General features: G+C 36.2%; 1 protein-coding gene across 3 annotated transcripts in view; it reads right to left on the reverse strand.

The window, feature by feature from the left end:
• Nucleotides 1-331: 331 nt before the first annotated feature.
• Nucleotides 332-18,838, reverse strand: part of LOC143406839 (sodium/glucose cotransporter 1) — a 71,504-nt gene continuing 52,997 nt past the window's right edge. The window contains exons 12-15 of one of the 3 annotated variants that reach the window (XM_076865771.2): nt 18,071-18,239; nt 14,440-14,655; nt 4,110-4,212; nt 332-555 (exon numbers count right to left, since the gene is read on the reverse strand). In XM_076865771.2, the coding sequence (XP_076721886.1) occupies nt 332-555; nt 4,110-4,212; nt 14,440-14,655; nt 18,071-18,239 (712 nt within the window). Of the gene's footprint in view, nt 556-4,106; nt 4,213-14,439; nt 14,656-18,070; nt 18,240-18,838 lie in introns of all 3 variants that reach the window. The other 2 variants (XM_076865781.2, XM_076865790.2) reach the window with 2 other exon arrangements.

Below are 18,838 nucleotides of genomic sequence, written 5' to 3' on the forward strand. Positions count from 1 at the left end.
ACAATGTGGACAAACTGATTCTACTTGAGACAGAATTGCATCAGACACCATAGGACTTCTGTTTCTTAGTCTGATTTTTATGAATACGACTGAACAAACTTTCCTACTGAGACTCTAATATGTACAGGTGAAAGTATTACACTGGCTTCAAAATATAAGTTAATGGCAAAATAATGATTTGCCTTCATCTACCTTATAATTAATTACACATATACATGTTTATCCAACTGGGCAAATTTTACAACTATCTGGTTTTCCTTCAATGCCACAGAATGGGACTGAAGGGAGGTAAATATTGCAGCCATGGTGAGTCTACAGCAGAAGATAGGACTCAGGCAAAGTATGCATGGCAAAAGACAGCTACAGCTAGCAGGATGATGCCGTTGATGTTCACTACTGTCCTCCACAAAGGCTTCTCAGAGGTGTCTGTCAGCTTCATCTTCATAGCTGCCTCCTCTTCCTTGGTCATCTTGGGTCCCTTCTGGTCCAGCCCACAGAACAGGTCATAGGCCCGCCTGAAGCACCCTTTTCTCTCCTCAGGTACTTCTGTATCAAGGGAAAGGCATAAAATAATTATTGGATCCAGAAGCAGGAGAGATGAGAAGGGGCTTCCAGGAAGATGCTATACCATGAAGCATCTTCATTCTGAAGAAATTTCCCAATTTTCTTGTTTTCAGGAATAGGAGTAGCATATTTTCAAATGAACTTATGTACAAGACGATGTTACTGAATGGATTCTACATCATCACAATCAACTAGCCTGAACTATATCTCTATCAGACAAATGAAATGTATTTTGATTTAGATCAAGTGATAGATTATGAGAGACAAATGTTAACAATTGGCTGGTAAACTGTGGTGTGAATAACATGGAAAACCCACCTGTGAAATACATAAACTCATAGCTCTCTGCTGTGTTACTGGAAAGCAACAAGGCTGGCATGACAGGAGTGAATTGGCTACAACTGTGAATTCTAAGCTTCCACATCAGATCCACCTGGATGGCAAAGAAAGGTCTGAACTGTTCCTGATGCAAAGTAGCAGTGATCAATACTTCTGGGCCTTAAGATCTGATATTTCATATCAATACTGATGAACCAAACTATCCAACTGGCCCTTACACCCAAAGTGGATGCCTACCAAGGGAACTGATTCCTTTCTGAGCTCAGGTGTGGCACCAGAAGCAAACGGACCCAGTTTACAATCTCTCTCTTCCACTCACTAATATGATATCAAACACACTATACTTTTGGCACCATCTTCAGGGAACACCGTTTTGCACTTTCCCATTTTTATAAGTCACAGATATTTTAAAAAGAGGTACAGAATTTTAGAACTGGAAACATCTTTAAATGATCCAGGGCATAAATGTATCACAACTGTTACCAAGTCCAGTCTTGTGGCCTTGTTAATTCACTTCTCTATCTTTTGGGTATCTGTAAAAGTGGATAAATACTGGCTTCTTTGATGTATTAATGAAAATTTAATGAGATATTTAATCTAATTATTTAATAAGAGGAAACCCATTACATAGTACATGTTAATAAGTAAAAAGCTCCTCTCACTCTCTCTTTTCTCTCTACATGAGACATGCCCTTTTGTACCTCTCCCATCTGTTTCATCCCAGTTAGATGGGCTCACTGACTAGCTCATGTGCCAAATAAATACATGGTTATCTGAGTTAATATAAAGTTGAGTGGTCTTGGGAAAGTATCTACATCTTATTTTTCTCATCTATAAAATTAGAAGAAGTATACTTGCATTGTCTGCCTTAAATTATGATATGGATACAAAATGTATCATTAAATGAGTAAGTTATTTATAATTAAATGTTATAATCATGTCATTATCAGTCATATGATAATGATGGTGGTGATGCATTAGATATGGGGATGGTAATGCAATTTCCAGTCTTTCTCATAATGCTGTTTCTCAGAGAATGGTCATTGTGACACTCATGGTCCATCAAGAGAGCTTAATTTACTAAGCTTTAGTATGGTAGAGTGTTTCATATTATTTCACCATAATTTATCAAAGAAAAACAATTCAAGTGCTGCCATGAACCTCAGATGTTGCCAAACTAATTGTTCTCCCATTGAGAGAGTCTCCTCTATAATATCCCTGAGAGAAAAATATCTGAAACTCATCCCTTTCCAGATCAACTCACTTAGAAAATTTTTCCTTAAAATCAATCATATGGTGATAATTATAGTCAATTCTTAAAATATCCAAAATCCAAAAATATCCTATTTCCAATATCACTATGAAGTGTGGGGCATGAGTTAGAATACTCAAAGCTAAGGAACAGGAACTTTAAAAAATTAGTTCACTTGCCCAAGGTAATGAAAAATAGAATTCATGATTCAATATCAGTTCTACCTCATTATAAAAACTCCCCCTACCCTCTCTCTCAATAGGAATTGATTAGAGGGGCATTCTATAACTCAATTATAGGCCCAGTCCTTTTTATTTTCTATTTTGAGACAGCATCTTATTTAATTGCCCACACTGGTCTCATATTTGCAATTCTCTTGCCTCAGCCTCTTGAATCACTGTGATTACATGTATGCATCACCAAACCCAGACCCATAACCTAGATGTACAATAGTTTACATTCTTACTCTGGGTTAAAATTAGATGGATCCTTGGGTTAATCAGTTTCATATCTCTTCTCTCATGCAAAAATTATCTCTTCTTCCATATTAACACTTCTTGATACTCAGGGCTCCTTATCTATGTCCTAAAATCTGATACTCTCACTCAGTGTGGAAACACTTTTTAAAGTAGAAAAGGAAGGGGGAATGTTCACAGGGCTAAGGTGTAGTTTTTTTGTACAGCAGTGGTCTAGTAGGTGCAAGTCCTTGTTTTAATTCCAAGTACCACACAAAGGAAGAGAAAAGAAAAAGAATAGGGGGGCATGTCCATGCCTGGCTGCTCCAGGAAAGCAGCAAGGAACTGCCTGTTGTCAGCATCATGGACAGCTGCCTGTGGCACCATGTTCCTCCAGTACCCACAGAGATGCTGGTTTCAGAACTAAAATGTTCTTAGAGATTAAGGGCATATTGTATCAGGGCCAAGACCATTAACAGTCTCTCCCTCTCAGTGCTTCAATTTGTGTCTGTAAAGTGAGATAATAAGATCATAGGAACTTTATGGCCCTTTCCAGAGCTAGAATTCTATGACATTCTTAATGGCCAGATTCAAAATTTGCTCTGCTTCATGTGGCACTCTACTTTACTGGGAGTGATGGGCGCTCCAGTCCAGTACCAGCAAAAGCATCGGATCTTGAGCTCCCCTGGTTCTGCACACCACATACATCCATTCTTCATGTGTGTATCTTTCCCATATGGTAAGGAAAACTTCCAACATTGAAGCTAAAGAACACATTAATTTAAAAGGAAAGCCTCTAGGCACTAACTAAGCATCATCTCAGGCTTCCAGAGAAAGTTGATTTCTAAATCTGATATGGTAAGACATAAATCCCAATAGTCTCTATGTTTTATTCTCTTAATGTTACTAGAATCAAACAAAGCTTCCCCCTGCCCCATCTGTTCTGTTTCCAAACTATGTCAGAAAAGCCTGACCCTTCTCTTACCTATGGCCATGCCCCAAAAGCAGGATCAAGAGAAAGTGGCAAATTTCTCATGCACTGATTCACTGAGCACTGTAAATTTGAGGGGTAAGGCAGCTGAAATGGCCCTGTACCTCCCTCCCTGACCTCAACCAAGTCTCATAATAAACTTTCTAAAATCCACTTATTCATTTCATCTTTCCGCATTCCTCCTAGGGAAGGGATCTAAGCTCTGATGAAGGCATTTAGTGAAAGCTTTACACAGTCTTACTGTTGTAAGAGTATTTTTTTTGGTACCAGGGATTGAACTCAGGGGCACTCGACCACTAAGCCATATCCTCATCCCTCCTTTGTATTTTATTTAGAGACAGGGTCTCACTGAGTTGCTTAGTGCCTTGCTTTTGCTGTAGCTGGCTTTGAACTCATGATTCTCCTGCCTCAGTTTCCTGAACTGCTGGGATTACAGGTGTGTGCCACCACACCCAGCAAGAGTAAGTTTTTATGGCTTGGAAATCAGTTTTGACTTATAAATCACCTATTTCAATGGTATCCTTCTGTGTTTCTTGGAGGTCCTCCTCTTCTGCATCCAGGTCAATACGTTCCTCTGTGCTGTTGCGCAGACTCCAACAGAGACGATAGAGCTGTGGGAAAACAGAGAAAAAGTTAACATAAAAATCCAGTGTCTTCAGCCAAGCAGTAGGAGAGCAAAGAGATAACCATCAAGAAAGGAAAAGGAATGTGGACTCTTAGTAGCAACAAAGAACATAGATTACATTTCTCACCACAGCATAATCTCTCAATATGTTGGAAACTTAGATGTAAATCATACCCATGTATACATGATATATGGATATTCAGAAGTTAAAGAGACTGCCTCAAGTAAAGAAATGTTTTTACAGTGATTGTTTTTACACATGATAAATGAATTGCTCCTTTTGGCACTGATACTAGAAAGTAAGACTAGACACAACAACCATTTGTCCAGATCAGCAGTGTGAGGTCATAATTTTATACTATGTCATATTACGAGGATAAGAATATGCAGAGGGATACATCAAGTTGGTAGAATAGAGATAACCAGCACTAGTTTGCTCCTCCATGGGATGGAAATAAAGAAAAACAGTGTGTAACTGCTCACGGAAGTGAGGGACTATGAGTGAACACTGGAAATTGATGGCACAGAAAATTAAACCTGGTGAATTACAGAGACAACAGAGAATAGCAAAGCAAAATGGGTAGAATACCTCGGCTCCTGTTGCCTGACACCCTGGTCAGGGGAAGGCACTGATTCCTGCAAGAAGGTAAAGTCTACATAAAGGGTCATGGCATGGCATAGAAGGATGCACCCTGCAGACTAACAGCTTAAATAAACAGATGACCTGGAGTCTGCTTAGCAAGCTAGCTTTAAAGAAGGAACTCAACTGCATCTCTAAGCAAACCCTCAGAGTGCTGTGGCCAAGATCCATCTTAAGTAGGGTCCTATTGTTAGGGACTAAACTGCTCTGGGGTCAGAAAAGAGTCCTATTAACATTCCTGTGCACTGACTGGGTAGGCAGTGGCCAAATGAGCTAGTATGACTTGGAAGAGTGTCCCTAACAAAATTCTGCTGAGAAATTTATGCAAGTGTTTATTTATGATTTATTTATTTATGATTTATTTATGCAGGGAACATAGACTGCAATATATACGAGAATGGAGGGAAGAGTAATTCAGCAGTTCTCCCTTCTGTTATTTGAAGTGACCTCAGAAGTATATTATTTTGTGTGGGAGCCAGGTCTGAATTCATGAGGATGGAGACTGGCAAACTGTTTTGTTACCACAATCAAAAGTGCAGAACAAAGAATATTAAATGCTACAACAGAGCAGTGCAAACTCACATGTAAAGGCAAACCTATCAGAACAAAAGCAGATTTCTCAATGGAAAATATTATCACCAGGAGGATATGGAACTGATGTATTTCAAATACTGAAAGAAAGTAATGCCAATCTATATTAGTATACCCAGCAAAGTTATTCTTCACATTTGAATGATAAATAAGGTCCTTCCATGATAATCACAAAGGGAGTTTATGACCATGAAGCCAGCACTGCAGAAGATACTTAAGGGACTTGTATACCTATAAGAGGAAGAATGATAACCACAATCATGAGAACACAAGAAAGAATAAATCTCACTAAAAGAGTTGATAAGCAAATGAAAATTAGGAAAAAAACAAATTAATTAATGTGTAAAACCATCAATCTTCTAAGATGAATAAGAAAAACAAACATAGAATATAAAAAACTACCAGAAGCTAAACTAACAAAATTATAGAAACCTATACACACCTTTCAACAATAATCCTAAATGTAAATAGTCTGAATCCTCCAATTAAAAAATACATACTGGCCAACTGAGTTACAAAACAAGATGTAACAATTTGCTGCATACAAGAAACTCATGTCATCATCAAGGGCATGAACAGACTGAAAGTGAAAGTATGGAGAATGATATTTCTTTTTTTTATTAATTTTTATTGTTGGTTGTTCAAAACATTACATAGTTCTTGATATATCATATTTCACACTTTGATTCAAGTGGGATATGAACTCCCATTTTTACCCCGAATACAGATGGCAGAATCACATCAGTTGCACAACCATTGATTTACATATTGCCATTCTGGTGTCTGTTGTATTCTGCTGCCTTTCCTATCCTCTACTATCCCCCCTCCCCCCTCCCCTCCCCTCTTCTCTCTCTACCCCCTCTACTGTAATTCATTTCTCCCCCTTATATTTTCCCCCTTTCCCCTCACTTCCTCTTGTATGTAATTTTGTATACCCCTGAGGGTCTCCTTCCATTTACATGAAATTTCCCTTCTCTCTCCCTTTCCCTCCCACCTCTCATCCCTGTTTAATGTTAATCTTCTTCTCATGCTCTTCGTCCCTACTCTGTTCTTAGTTACTCTCCTTATATCAAAGAAGACATTTGGCAATTGTTTTTAAGGGATTGGCTAGCTTCACTTAGCATAATCTGCTCTAATGCCATCCATTTCCCTCCAAATTCTATGATTTTGTCATTTTTTAATGCAGAGTAATACTCCATTGTGTATAAATGCCACATTTTTTTAATCCATTCGTCTATTGAAGGGCATTTAGGTTGGTTCCACAGTCTTGCTATTGTGAATTGTGCTGCTATGAACATGGATGTAGCAGTGTCCCTATAGTGTGCTCTTTTTAGGTCTTTAGGGAATAGACCGAGTAGGGGAATAGCTGGATCAAATGGTGGTTCCATTCCGAGCTTTCCAAGAAATCTCCATACTGCTTTCCAAATTGGCCACACCAATTTGCAGTCCCACCAGCAATGTACAAGAGTACCCTTTTCCCCACATCCTCGCCAGCACTTGTTGTTGTTTGACTTCCTAATGGCTGCCAATCTTACTGGAGTGAGATGGTATCTTAGGGTGGTTTTGATTTGCATTTCTCTGCTAGAGAGCATTTTTTCATGTACTTGTTGATTGATTGTATGTCCTCCTCTGAGAAATGTCTGTTCAGGTCCTTGGCCCATTTGTTGATTGGGTTATTTGTTATCTTATTGTCTAATTTTTTTAGTTCTTTGTATATTCTGGATATTAGGGCTCTGTCTGAAGTGTGAGGAGTGAAGATTTGTTCCCAGGACGTAGGCTCCCTATTTACCTCTTTTATTGTTTCTTTTGCTGAGAAAAAACTTTTTAGATTGAGTAAGTCCCATTTGTTGATTCTAGTTATTAACACTTGTGCTATGGGTGTCCTATTGAGGAATTTGGAGCCCGACCCCACAGTATGTAGATCATAGCCAACTTTTTCTTCTATCAGACGCCATGTCTCTGATTTGATATCAAGTTCCTTGATCCACTTTGAGTTAACTTTTGTGCATGGCGAGAGAAAGGGATTCAGTTTCATTTTGTTGCATATGGATTTCCAGTTTTCCCAGCACCATTTGTTGAAGATGCTATCCTTCCTCCATTGCATGCTTTTAGCCCCTTTATCAAATGTAAGATGTAATTTTGTGGATTGGTTTCTGTGTGCTCTATTCTGTACCATTGGTCCACCCGCCTGTTTTGGTACCAGTACCATGCTGTTTTTGTTACTATTGCTCTGTAGTATAGTTTGAAGTCTGGTATAGCTATACCGCCTGATTCACACTTCCTGCTTAGCATTGTTTTTGCTATTCTGGGTCTTTTATTTTTCCATATGAATTTCATGATTGCTTTCTCTATTTCTACAAGAAATGCCGTTGGGATTTTGATTGGCATTACATTAAACCTATAGAGAACTTTTGGTAATATCGCCATTTTGATGATGTTAGTTCTACCTATCCATGAACAGGGTATATTTTTCCATCTTCTAAGATCTTCTTCTATTTCTCTCTTTAGGGTTCTGTAGTTTTCATTGTATAAGTCTTTCACCTCTTTTGTTAGGTTGATTCCCAAGTATTTTATTTTTTTTGAGGATATTGTGAATGGGGTGGTTGTCCTCATTTCCATTTCAGAGGATTTGTCGCTGATATACAGGAATGCCTTTGATTTATGCGTGTTGATTTTATATCCTGCCACTTTGCTGAACTCATTTATTAGCTCTAATAGTTTCTTTGTAGACCCTTTTGGGTCTGCTAGGTATAGAATCATGTCATCTGCAAATAGTGATAATTTGAGTTCTTCTTTTCCTATTTTTATGCCTTTAATTTCTTTCGTCTGTCTAATTGCTCTGGCCAGTGATTCGAGAACTATGTTGAACAGAAGTGGTGAGAGAGGGCATCCCTGTCTTGTTCCAGTTTTAGAGGGAATGCCTTCAGTTTTGGAGAATGATATTTCAAGCAAATGAAATATAAAAGCAAATAGCATTAGCTGTCCACCTATCTGACATAACTGACTTTTAGCCAAAATTTGTCAGAAGAGACAAGGAAGATCACTACAGATTGATAAAGGGAACAATTCGTCAAGAAGCTATAATGATTATAAATATATATGCACCAAATGTCAGGGTACCTAGTTTTGTAAGACAAATACTATTGAATATAAATGGAGAGATAAGTCCCAATACAATAATAGTAGGCAACTTCAATACCACACCCTCAGTAAGTGATAGATCATCCAGACAATAAACCTTCAAAGAAGCATCATAGTTAAATCATACTATAGATCAGATGGACTTAATATTCAACCACAGAAATTTCACCCCAAAACTGTACTACACATATTTTCACAAGTACATGGAAGATTTTCCAAAATAGATCACATATTAGGCCATAAATCAAGTCTTAAAAATACAAAAAAAAAATTGAAACAATTTCTTACATCTAATCAGATCATAATGGAATGAAACTAGAATTAAGAGAAAGAGGAACTACAGAAATTATACAAACACATGGAGATTGAACAATATATATATATATATATATATATATATATATATATATATATATTTGGTGGTATGGGGTTACTCTACCACTGAACTGCATCCCCAGCTCTCTCTTTAATTTTATTTTGAGACAGGATCTTACTAAGTTGCCCAGGGTAACCTCAAACTTGTGATCCTTCATGACAAGTATCTGGGATTATAAGGTATTCACCACCACACCAAGCTGACAATACACTTTTGAATGAACAGTGAGTCATTGATGAAATCTGGAAAGATATTTAAAAATTTCTAGAATCAAATGAAAATGGAAATCTAACATACCATAATTTGTGGGATACAATGAAAACAGTATGAAGATGAAAATTTAGAGCTATGAGTGTTTGTATTAAAAACAACCAAAAAACCCCCATAGAGATCATAAATAAATAACCTAGGCATTGCAAGAACTTAGAATGACAAAAACAAACTAAACCTCAAGTCAGTAGAAGGACATAAATAATAAAGATTAGGGTATAAATAAATAAAATAGAGACTAAATGAACAATACAAAGGATTGATGAAACAAAGAGTTGGTTCTTTGAAAAGATAAAATTCACAAGTCCTTGACTAAACTTACCAAAAGGAAGAGAAATAAGACCCAAATAATTAGAAAGAGATAAGAAGGGGAATATACAATAGATACCATTAAAATTCATAGGATGATTTGGGAGTATTTTTTTTAAAAAACTATATGTAAAACAAATTGGAAAATATCACAGATATGGACAAATTTTTGGACACATATAACATTCAAAACTGTACCAAAATAGAAAATAAAATTAAAATAAAAAGCCTAAATAGATCAATAACAAGAAATGAGATTGAAATAGTCATAAAAGGTTTTCTAACAAAGAAAAGCTCAGAACAAACAGATTAACTGCTGAATTTTGCCAGACTTTTAAAGAAGAAATAATGCCAAATACCAAAGCTCCTCAAAATATTCCATAAATTAGAAAGGGAAGGTACTTTTTAAACCCATTCTACAAAGCCAGTATCACCCTACTATCATAATATGATAAGGACACAACACACATACACATAGGAAACTATAGATCAATATTCCTAATGTCATAGTCCAAAGATTCTCAATCAAATATTTGCAACTTGAATTCAACAGCACATTAAAAAGATCATACACCATGAGCATGTTAGTTTCATTTCAATGATGTAAGAATGGTTCCACACACACAAATGCAATACAGCACACAAATAGAACCAAAGACAAACGTCACATGATCATTTCAATAGATTCAGAAAGAGCCTTTGATAAATTGTGTATCTCTTCATGATAAAAATTCTGATTATAATTAGATATGATAGGAAAATCAGAATATTATTGAACTTCCTTATACTTGTTTAGAATATAGTATTGTTTTTAGTCTGAATTACATAATGCTTTAATTAATTAGGACCATAAAATTCTTATTCTAGCCCTGTCTGTTGAGAAGGCATGTTGGAAAGTGAAAAAAAAACAACTGATTACATTAGGGATAGAAGTATCATATGTCAACACAGTAAAGGCTCTATATCACAAGCCCATAGCCAACATCATTCTGAATGGGAAGAATAAAAACATTTCCTCTAAAAATCAGGAAAATATGAGAATGTACACTCTCATTACTCTTATTCAATATATAAAATTTCATCCGGAGCAATAAAGCAAGAAAAAAACAAAGAAAAGAGATACAAAGAAAAAATGAGGAAGTCAAATTTCCCTTGGTAGCAGATAGTACAACTTTATACTTAGAAAGCCTTAAAGACTATACACATACACACACACAAAAAAACCTTTTAGAACTGATAAACAAATTCAACAAAATAGCAGAATATAAAACCAAACATATAAAATCAATAACTTTTTAATACACCAAAGTGAACTTCCTGAGAAAGAAATCAGAAAAAAAACTATTCACAATAAGTGAAAAAAAACACAAATAAATAAAATATTCAGGAATAATCTTGACCAAAAAGATGAAAAAATTTTACAATAAAATTTTTAAAGCACTGAAGAAAGAAACTGAAGAAGACACTAGAAGGTGGAAAGAACACCAGTGGAAGAATGAATATGTTTAAATGAATACACTACCAAAAGTGATCTTCAGATTCAATATAATCCTCATCAAAATACCAATGACATTCTTCACAGACTAGGAAAAACAATACTAAAATTCATATGAAAGCACAAAAGACCCATAACAGCCAAAGCAATCCTGGGCAAAAAGAGCAACACTGTGGGGATGATAATTCTTAGTTTCAAAATATACTAAGAGCAATAATAATAAAAATAGAATTGTATTTAAATAGAATAGAGGACTCAGAAATAAATTCATGCATCTTTCTCAACAAAAGTTCCAAAAACATATGTTGGAGAAGACAGCCTCTTTAACAAATTATGTTGAGAAAACTGAATAACCACACGGAAAAGATTGAAACTAGGCCCCCTGTACAAAAATCAACTCTCACCCTGTACAAAAATCAACTCAAATAAATAAATAAATAAACTCAAAATGAATAAAAGATATTAAAATAAGACCTGAAGCTTTTAAATGACTAGAAGAAAGCATAGATATTGCTACAGGCAACAATTTCCTGAATCGGATTCCTATAGCCAAGGAAACAAAATAATTGAAAAACAGGATCACATCAAATTAAAAAGCTTCTGCACAGCAAGAGAAATAATCATCAGAGTAAAAAAAAACAACCTACAATATAGGAGAAAAAAATCTTTGCTAGCTATTCATTTGACAAAGGATTAATATCCAGAATATATAAATATTTTTTTAAAGTTAACAATAAAACAATCTAATCAAGAAATGAGCAAATGATGTGAACAGATACTTCTCAAGAGAAGAGTATGAATAGCCTAAAAATATGTTTTTAAATGATGAATTTTTTATTCATCAGGCAAATGCAAATCAAAACTATACTGAGATTCCATCTAACTGGGAAGTAGTCAGAATGGCTATTATAAAAATTAATAAATAAATTACAAACACAGGCAAGGATGTGGAGAAAAAATAACCCTTATATAATCTTGGTAGGAATGTAAATTAGTTTAGTCACTATAGAAATCAATATGGAGTTTCCTCAAAAATCTAAAAATAGAACTATCATACAATCCAGCTATATCAATCCAAAAGAAATAAGTCAGCATAGCAAAGAGGTAACTGCACACCCATGTTTATTACAGCACTATTCATAATTGTAAAGATATTGAATCAGCATAGGTGCTCATTAACAGATGAACAGACTTTAAAAATGATATATATACACTATGGATATCATTCAGTCATAAAGAATAATGAAATCATGTCATTTTCAGGAAAATTGATGGAATTGGAGGACGTTAAGTGAAATCAGCCATACAAAGAATAAGTGTGGCATGTTTTCTCATGCCCATTGGTACCTTGCTTTCTATACTTTAAAATGAAACAGAGAGCTAAATGTGTTTGGGGCTGCAAGACTAAGCATGGGGAAGCAGGTGATGGCTTTATCAAAGAAAAACCTGTGACAGATAGTCAATTAACATCATGGTGATTCTGCAGTTACAAAATCAGTTTTTATTTGACATATAGATTTGTCACATCTTTTGAAAATTTGGCAATGAGGTTGAAGGTCTCTTAATAATTCTATAGATCCTTGTATTCATGTATGCATGAATAAAATATTAATAAAAACTTTTCTCTTTTTTTCTATGGGTATATATGATTTTGGGTTAGCTTTCTACCTCTGTTCCCTTGGAAACCTGAAAAAGGTGGAATACCATTTGGATTGGTTTTGCAGATTTATATTGCTTATAGTCCCATAACTACTAATTTTTCTACATTTGGAAGGATATAAGTGAACCCTAAATCAATGGAAGAATCTAGATTTAAAGAAGAATGCTTTTCATTTATGAAGTCTTAAATCAATTGGACCTTGATATTATGCTATGGTTTGAATATCAGCTCCAAAACTTATGTTGAAATTTAACTGCCATTGTGACAGTATTAACAGGTGTCAGCATCCTACAGTGATACAGGCACATCACTGTTTATAGCAGTACAATTCACAATAGTCAAGTTATGGAACAATCCCAGGTGCCCATTAACAGATAAATCAATAAAGAAAATGAGTCATGTATATACAACGGACTTTTACTCAGCTATAAAGGAGAATGGAATAATGCCATTTGCTGGTAAATGGATGTAATTAAAGAACATCAGGCTAAGTGAAATAAGTTAGATTCACAAAATCAAAGGTCAACTGTTTTCTTATACAAGCAGAAATTAGAAACAAGGGGGAAATAGGGTTGGGGAATTCCACAAAAACAGAAGAAAGATCAGTAAATTACAGAAAAGGGACTAAGGGTGATAGAGGATAGATGGGAAAGGGGAGGAACTGCAGAATTGAATTGATCAAGTTATGCTATGTACATATATGAGTATACCACACTGAATTCCACCTCCATGTATATCTACAATTAAAAACAATGAATAAACAGAAGTAAGTTCAGTAGAGTAGAGGAAGAAAACTGGGACAGGAAGGACAGAAGAAAATATGCAACTACTAGGGATTGAAATGGACCAAATTATATTCCATACATGTATGAATATGTCAAAATTAACCCCACTATTATTTATAACCATAATGCACTAATAAGAACTTTTTTTAAAAAAAAGGATAATTAGATTATGAGGACTCTGTCCTGATGAGTGGATTAAATCCACTATTGTGAGAGCACTTTTCTGATAAAAAGATGAAGCTTGGCCTCTATTAATTCATATCCCGCTCTCATTCTTTCTTGCCACATAATGCCTTCCATGAGATTATGATGTGGCAAGAGGGTCCTTACCAGGTGCACCCCTCAATCTTAGACTTACCAGCCTCAAGGACAGAAAATGAAATAAATTTTATTACTTATAACCTATCCAATCTGTGCCATTCGGTTATAGCAGCAGTGAACAGACTAAGATATATTGTTAGAAATATCTTGAATTTTATAAACAACTCTTTGGCAGCTTAAGTGGAAAATATCAAAAAGTAAAACATACTACAAATTTCCCTGAGTTTAGAAATTTTTGTAACCAGGCCTCAGAAGCTTCAACTATGGGAAAGTTACAGGAAACACCAGTTCCTATTTTGAATATGGGTTTCTGAGCCATGGTAACTCCATGCTTGCTCATGTGATCTAATTTCCCTTGCACATGAACTATTACTCAGGGAGCAGGATCCACAGAATACCCACTGGACTGAAGTGTGGACTGTCAAGACTCCTATTGAAAATGCATTCTCAAAACTGCCCAGCTGGCATACCATGTTTCCTGTGTCCTTCTAAACAAAACTAAGGGCAAGTACAAACCATTTTATTCACGCAGGTGGGAGATGTCTCGTTGAGCTGAGGTCAACCAAGAGTGTTGCAACATGAATGTGAAACAAGGACAGAGGAGGTCTTCTGAATGGATACTCACATGTACATCTGGAATGGGCTTGGTGAAGAGGGAGATGATCACGATGGTGATGATAGAAATGACAAAGAGGATAATGGCAAAATACAAGTAGTGGACCCCACAGATAATGGTGGGACAGTTGCTGGGCTCCATGCAGCTCCCAGTTCCATAGGCAAACTCAGTAATCATACGGGAAATCCCAATCAGAAATCCTAGGATGAGTCCCCAAAAGGCTCCCTGTGAAAGAAAACCCTGAATTAATGAGTGCTGAACCCTCAAAATAGGTGGGAATTCTAACATTCCAAGAGATGGGCAGAGGCAAAGGAATAAAGCTGAGAGAAACGGTAGCTCTAAACCATCTGAAGCCAGACTATCATGGTGCAGGACAGGGCTGGGACTGTTAAGTCAGGCTTCCAGGGGGTCTCTCTATCTTGTTTCAGCAGCATGATTTCACCTGCATCATTAAACAAGGACTCATAATATAATGAGGTAAAGTGACCAATAACTCATATAGAATTTTAATCTCCCCTAAATTCCAAAAATTCCTTTTAACCTAAAAAATATTTGAACTCTCCACCTCACCTATTATCACTACCTGCCTCCAGATTTACACCCATTCAGATATAAAGTAACTACTTGTAAAATATTTTGTCTTCCTTGAAGACACTGAAAAAAAAATTAGGTATTTGTGGGGTAGAGAAAGTAAATTTTCCATATATAAATAATTCTTCCTTCTTTAGTCCCATTTACAAATAAAAAATCACTCTTTTTAGTTTAATAACATAACATTATATAATGCATTTTGATATCAAATTTGGGGTTTGCATATGAGATACACAGAAACTTTCCAGAGACTAAAAGAGTTAGGGGACTATTTTTCAGAGAATTTTTTAGACTCTTCTTTCTTCTTCCCTCCCTTTCTTCCCTATCTTTTCTTTGCTTTCTTCCTCCTTCTTTCTTTACTTTCCTTCACCTTTCTTTCTTTGCTTCCTCCTTTGCTTGCTTTTTTGCCTTTTGGTCTGCACTCACTTAAGGTCCATATGTATTTTTGAAAGCTACATTTTAAGAGATCAAGTGGCAAATGATAATGTGCAATTAGAACAGTAGCCAAAATGAATCTTCATGATTTTGTCAAGTATTGATCAGTCCCTTAGCTAGCCACAGTTATTCCTACACTATAATCCAAGTGTGTTAAATTAACAGCTATTCTTTAAGTATGCCATGTATGTTTATGTCCCAGGACCTTTGTTCAGGTCATTCTTTCTATCTAGGAGACTTGGGATAATTCTCTTCCTGGTAAATTTATCCTATCTTAAATACAATAAAATAGAGAGGACTGGGTGGGTTCACTCTCCTTGCTGTGGCCACAACACTGTGAACACATCTCCATGCCAGCCCAATTCTCCTGCCATGCAATCACTCATTCAATTCTCTGCCTCCTCACTTGAACTGGGAGTTTTCCCAGAAAAGGAACCAAGTTTCATTTACTTAATGTAGCTAGTGCCTGGCACCATGCCTGGTATCTGAAATTGTCTATTAAATTAATAAATGAGTAAGAAAAAAGGTTTCCCATTCATCCATTCCTTCAAAAAACATTTTTTAATTTTAGTTAGTATGAATAATTCTGATAAAACTTACCAAGAATTTTTTTTCTTTTTTGTCAATTAGCTTCTATTCCTTTATCATTACTCTCAAGTGGCTCTTTAAAAAATTAATAGCCTTTCATATTTTCTTGTGCATTTTAGGATATCCCTGACAACTAAATGTTGGGAGTCGCCCTGGCTCCAAAGACTAACTTCCCCATCTCCCAAGAAGAGCCGTCCAATGGTGAGCCTTGCTGGCTCACATGATCCTGCCATCCAATGGTGAGCCCTGCTGGATCACACGATCCTGCCATCCAATGGTGAGCCCTGCTGGCTCACATGACCCTGCCATACAATGGTGAGCCCTGCTGACTCACATGATCCTTACCCACCAATCAGACTAGCCCTGCTGGCTCACCTAATCCTTATGCACCAATCAGAAAGCACCCCATGCCAACTGTCAAACCACGCCCGGCTCTATAAATATGCAGAGCTGTTCCTCAATAAAGGGGCATTTTTCTCTGATGGCAAGCCTTGATCGTTCTTTCACTAACCACTAGGTATATGCAGGGTTCTCAGAAGCAAAACTATCAAAAATGTTTCCAGACATTGACAAAGTCCCCATTGAAGAGGGTGAAAAAACACTTCCAATGGAGAATAAATATAGTTTATCTCAATTCTTATCTTTATTTTTGAAAACACTGGTTTACTGCCAAATTAGATATTCTTGTGGCCTGATGTAGTGCCCACCTGGGTTCTTAGACACAAGTTGACAATTTGTATTTTAGAAATATGTCAGGGAACCAGCTTTCTGCAAACCACTACTGAAATTTGTCCAAAGATATGCATCTATGTCTCTAACCTGTTGAGATTACTTTCTTGTTTAATTCTGATTTCTCCAAGGTGTCTGGAATAACTGGATTGTCTTTCTCATAGCAAATGTGGAAAGAATAGATATACCTGTTGTATTTTGTGTACCTCAAAACTGGGTTGTTCCTCTGAGGTACTTCCCTGATGCAGTATATATCTGTTTCTGTCCTTTTGAGAGTGAGGAGATGTTTCCAATCAAAACTATGTTATCAATTTTATTTTATTCTTTCAGATAGTAAGCCCATGGTCAGCACTGCTGCTCTTTCTCAGTCCTTCCCAGGTAGATAGATGGTTGGAAATAGAGACAGCTGAGCCACAGCCCAGTCATACAACATATCCAAATGCATCTTTCTCATTGTGTTTTAAAAACAGTAATGGCATCCCACTGTTGGCTTAAATTCTTTAACCTGGCTTTCAAAGTGATCATTCCTATTCTAACTTTGACCTGCTTTTCCAGCTGCATCTTCCATTATTCACAAACTCTCTCTCCAGCCAGGTAAGATTCCTTGCGAGTCCCTTGTCTTCCCCTTATCCTTTCTTTTCCACATTGGGCAAATCTCTTCTCTCTGCTTAAATTCCTTCTCTTTCTTTCCCAATTTGTAAATCCCCCCAGACCCACTTTTCCAAGGTATCTTCTCAAATGATTTCAGCACATGTTGATTGATACAGCCTTTCCTGAATCTCTTCCTATTTACATTTTGAATTAAATTTTTTAAAATGCCTCAATTCTTACCTATCTTACATTGTTTTTCAGATAAAATGTTTGAGCAACAGGACCTTTTCCTTCACTGGGTCCTGAATAGTGCTGGCTGAAAAACCAAGTTCACACCACAGCCACTGGAAGTAACTTATGCTAGAATTTCCTGTGGAGTTGCTCACCCAGAGACTACAAGGATTCTCCATGAGGTCAGGTCAGAATCACCAAGGTTGGATAGAAAATGTACAATATGAGTTGGGACCCTGTACCAAGAAGAACAGGGTACTTATAGAGAAAGTAGACCCAGTATTAACTCCTGAGGAGTTTATTCCAACTTTTAGAGAGTTCCCATGGTCCATAGAGACTTTCTCATATAAACTTTTAGAGGTACATCCATTTCTTCTTAAGATCTCTGGGAAACAGAATCCCTTCCGCAGAGAATATACCCATAGAAAATTCTGTGGCAGACTGGCTTTTCTGAACATGTCAAAGCAATACCTACAGGTTCAGTGATTCTCTTCCAGAAAACAGCAAGCAGGAAGACAGCTGCAATGGGTGGTCCCAAGTAACTGGTAATGGACTGAATGTAATCGAAGAGCTGCCCACTTTGCGCTGACTGCACAATGGGCACCCAGGCAATGCTGATGGCAATCAGAAAGAGAATGAACAACCTGAAATCAAATTCCCCATGACAGAATGTTAATAAATAATCCTACATAAATAAATATATATTACTGTGTGTCCCACACATATATATACACGTCACTTTCAAACATATATATACATATGTATCTGTTCAAATACATACATAATATGACCACAGAAAGGAAAAGTAATAAGCAAATTCATTCTTGAGTCTTTTTTCCTCCCTACTCATCTGTGGCTATGGGTAAGGAAACACACTTGGTTTTCGACAGTCATTTAGGCCAAATCATTCCCACATAAAAATCCTACTTTGGGAGGCAGAAGTGTACAGGGACAAGGCTATATACTTTGGAGCAAGACATTTCTGAATTAAATTTCTTTCTATCTTTGTGTGATACAGGACACATTGTTTAGCCTCTCCCTGAATCTCAAATTCTCCAACTCTAAACAGAGAAATATGTGACTGACCACAAAAAAAAAAAAAAAAAAAAAAACTGGAATAAGCATTAGTGAGAGTAAAATGCCTCACAAACAGTAGGCATTCAATAAATAGTAAAAAAAATATTGTTTTATTTAAAAATCTATTGTTATTATTTTCTTCTCCTTCTTCATAATAAAATTTAAA

Source organism: Callospermophilus lateralis, chromosome 1 (assembly GCF_048772815.1).
Source record: "Callospermophilus lateralis isolate mCalLat2 chromosome 1, mCalLat2.hap1, whole genome shotgun sequence".
Classification (NCBI taxonomy): domain Eukaryota; kingdom Metazoa; phylum Chordata; class Mammalia; order Rodentia; family Sciuridae; genus Callospermophilus; species Callospermophilus lateralis.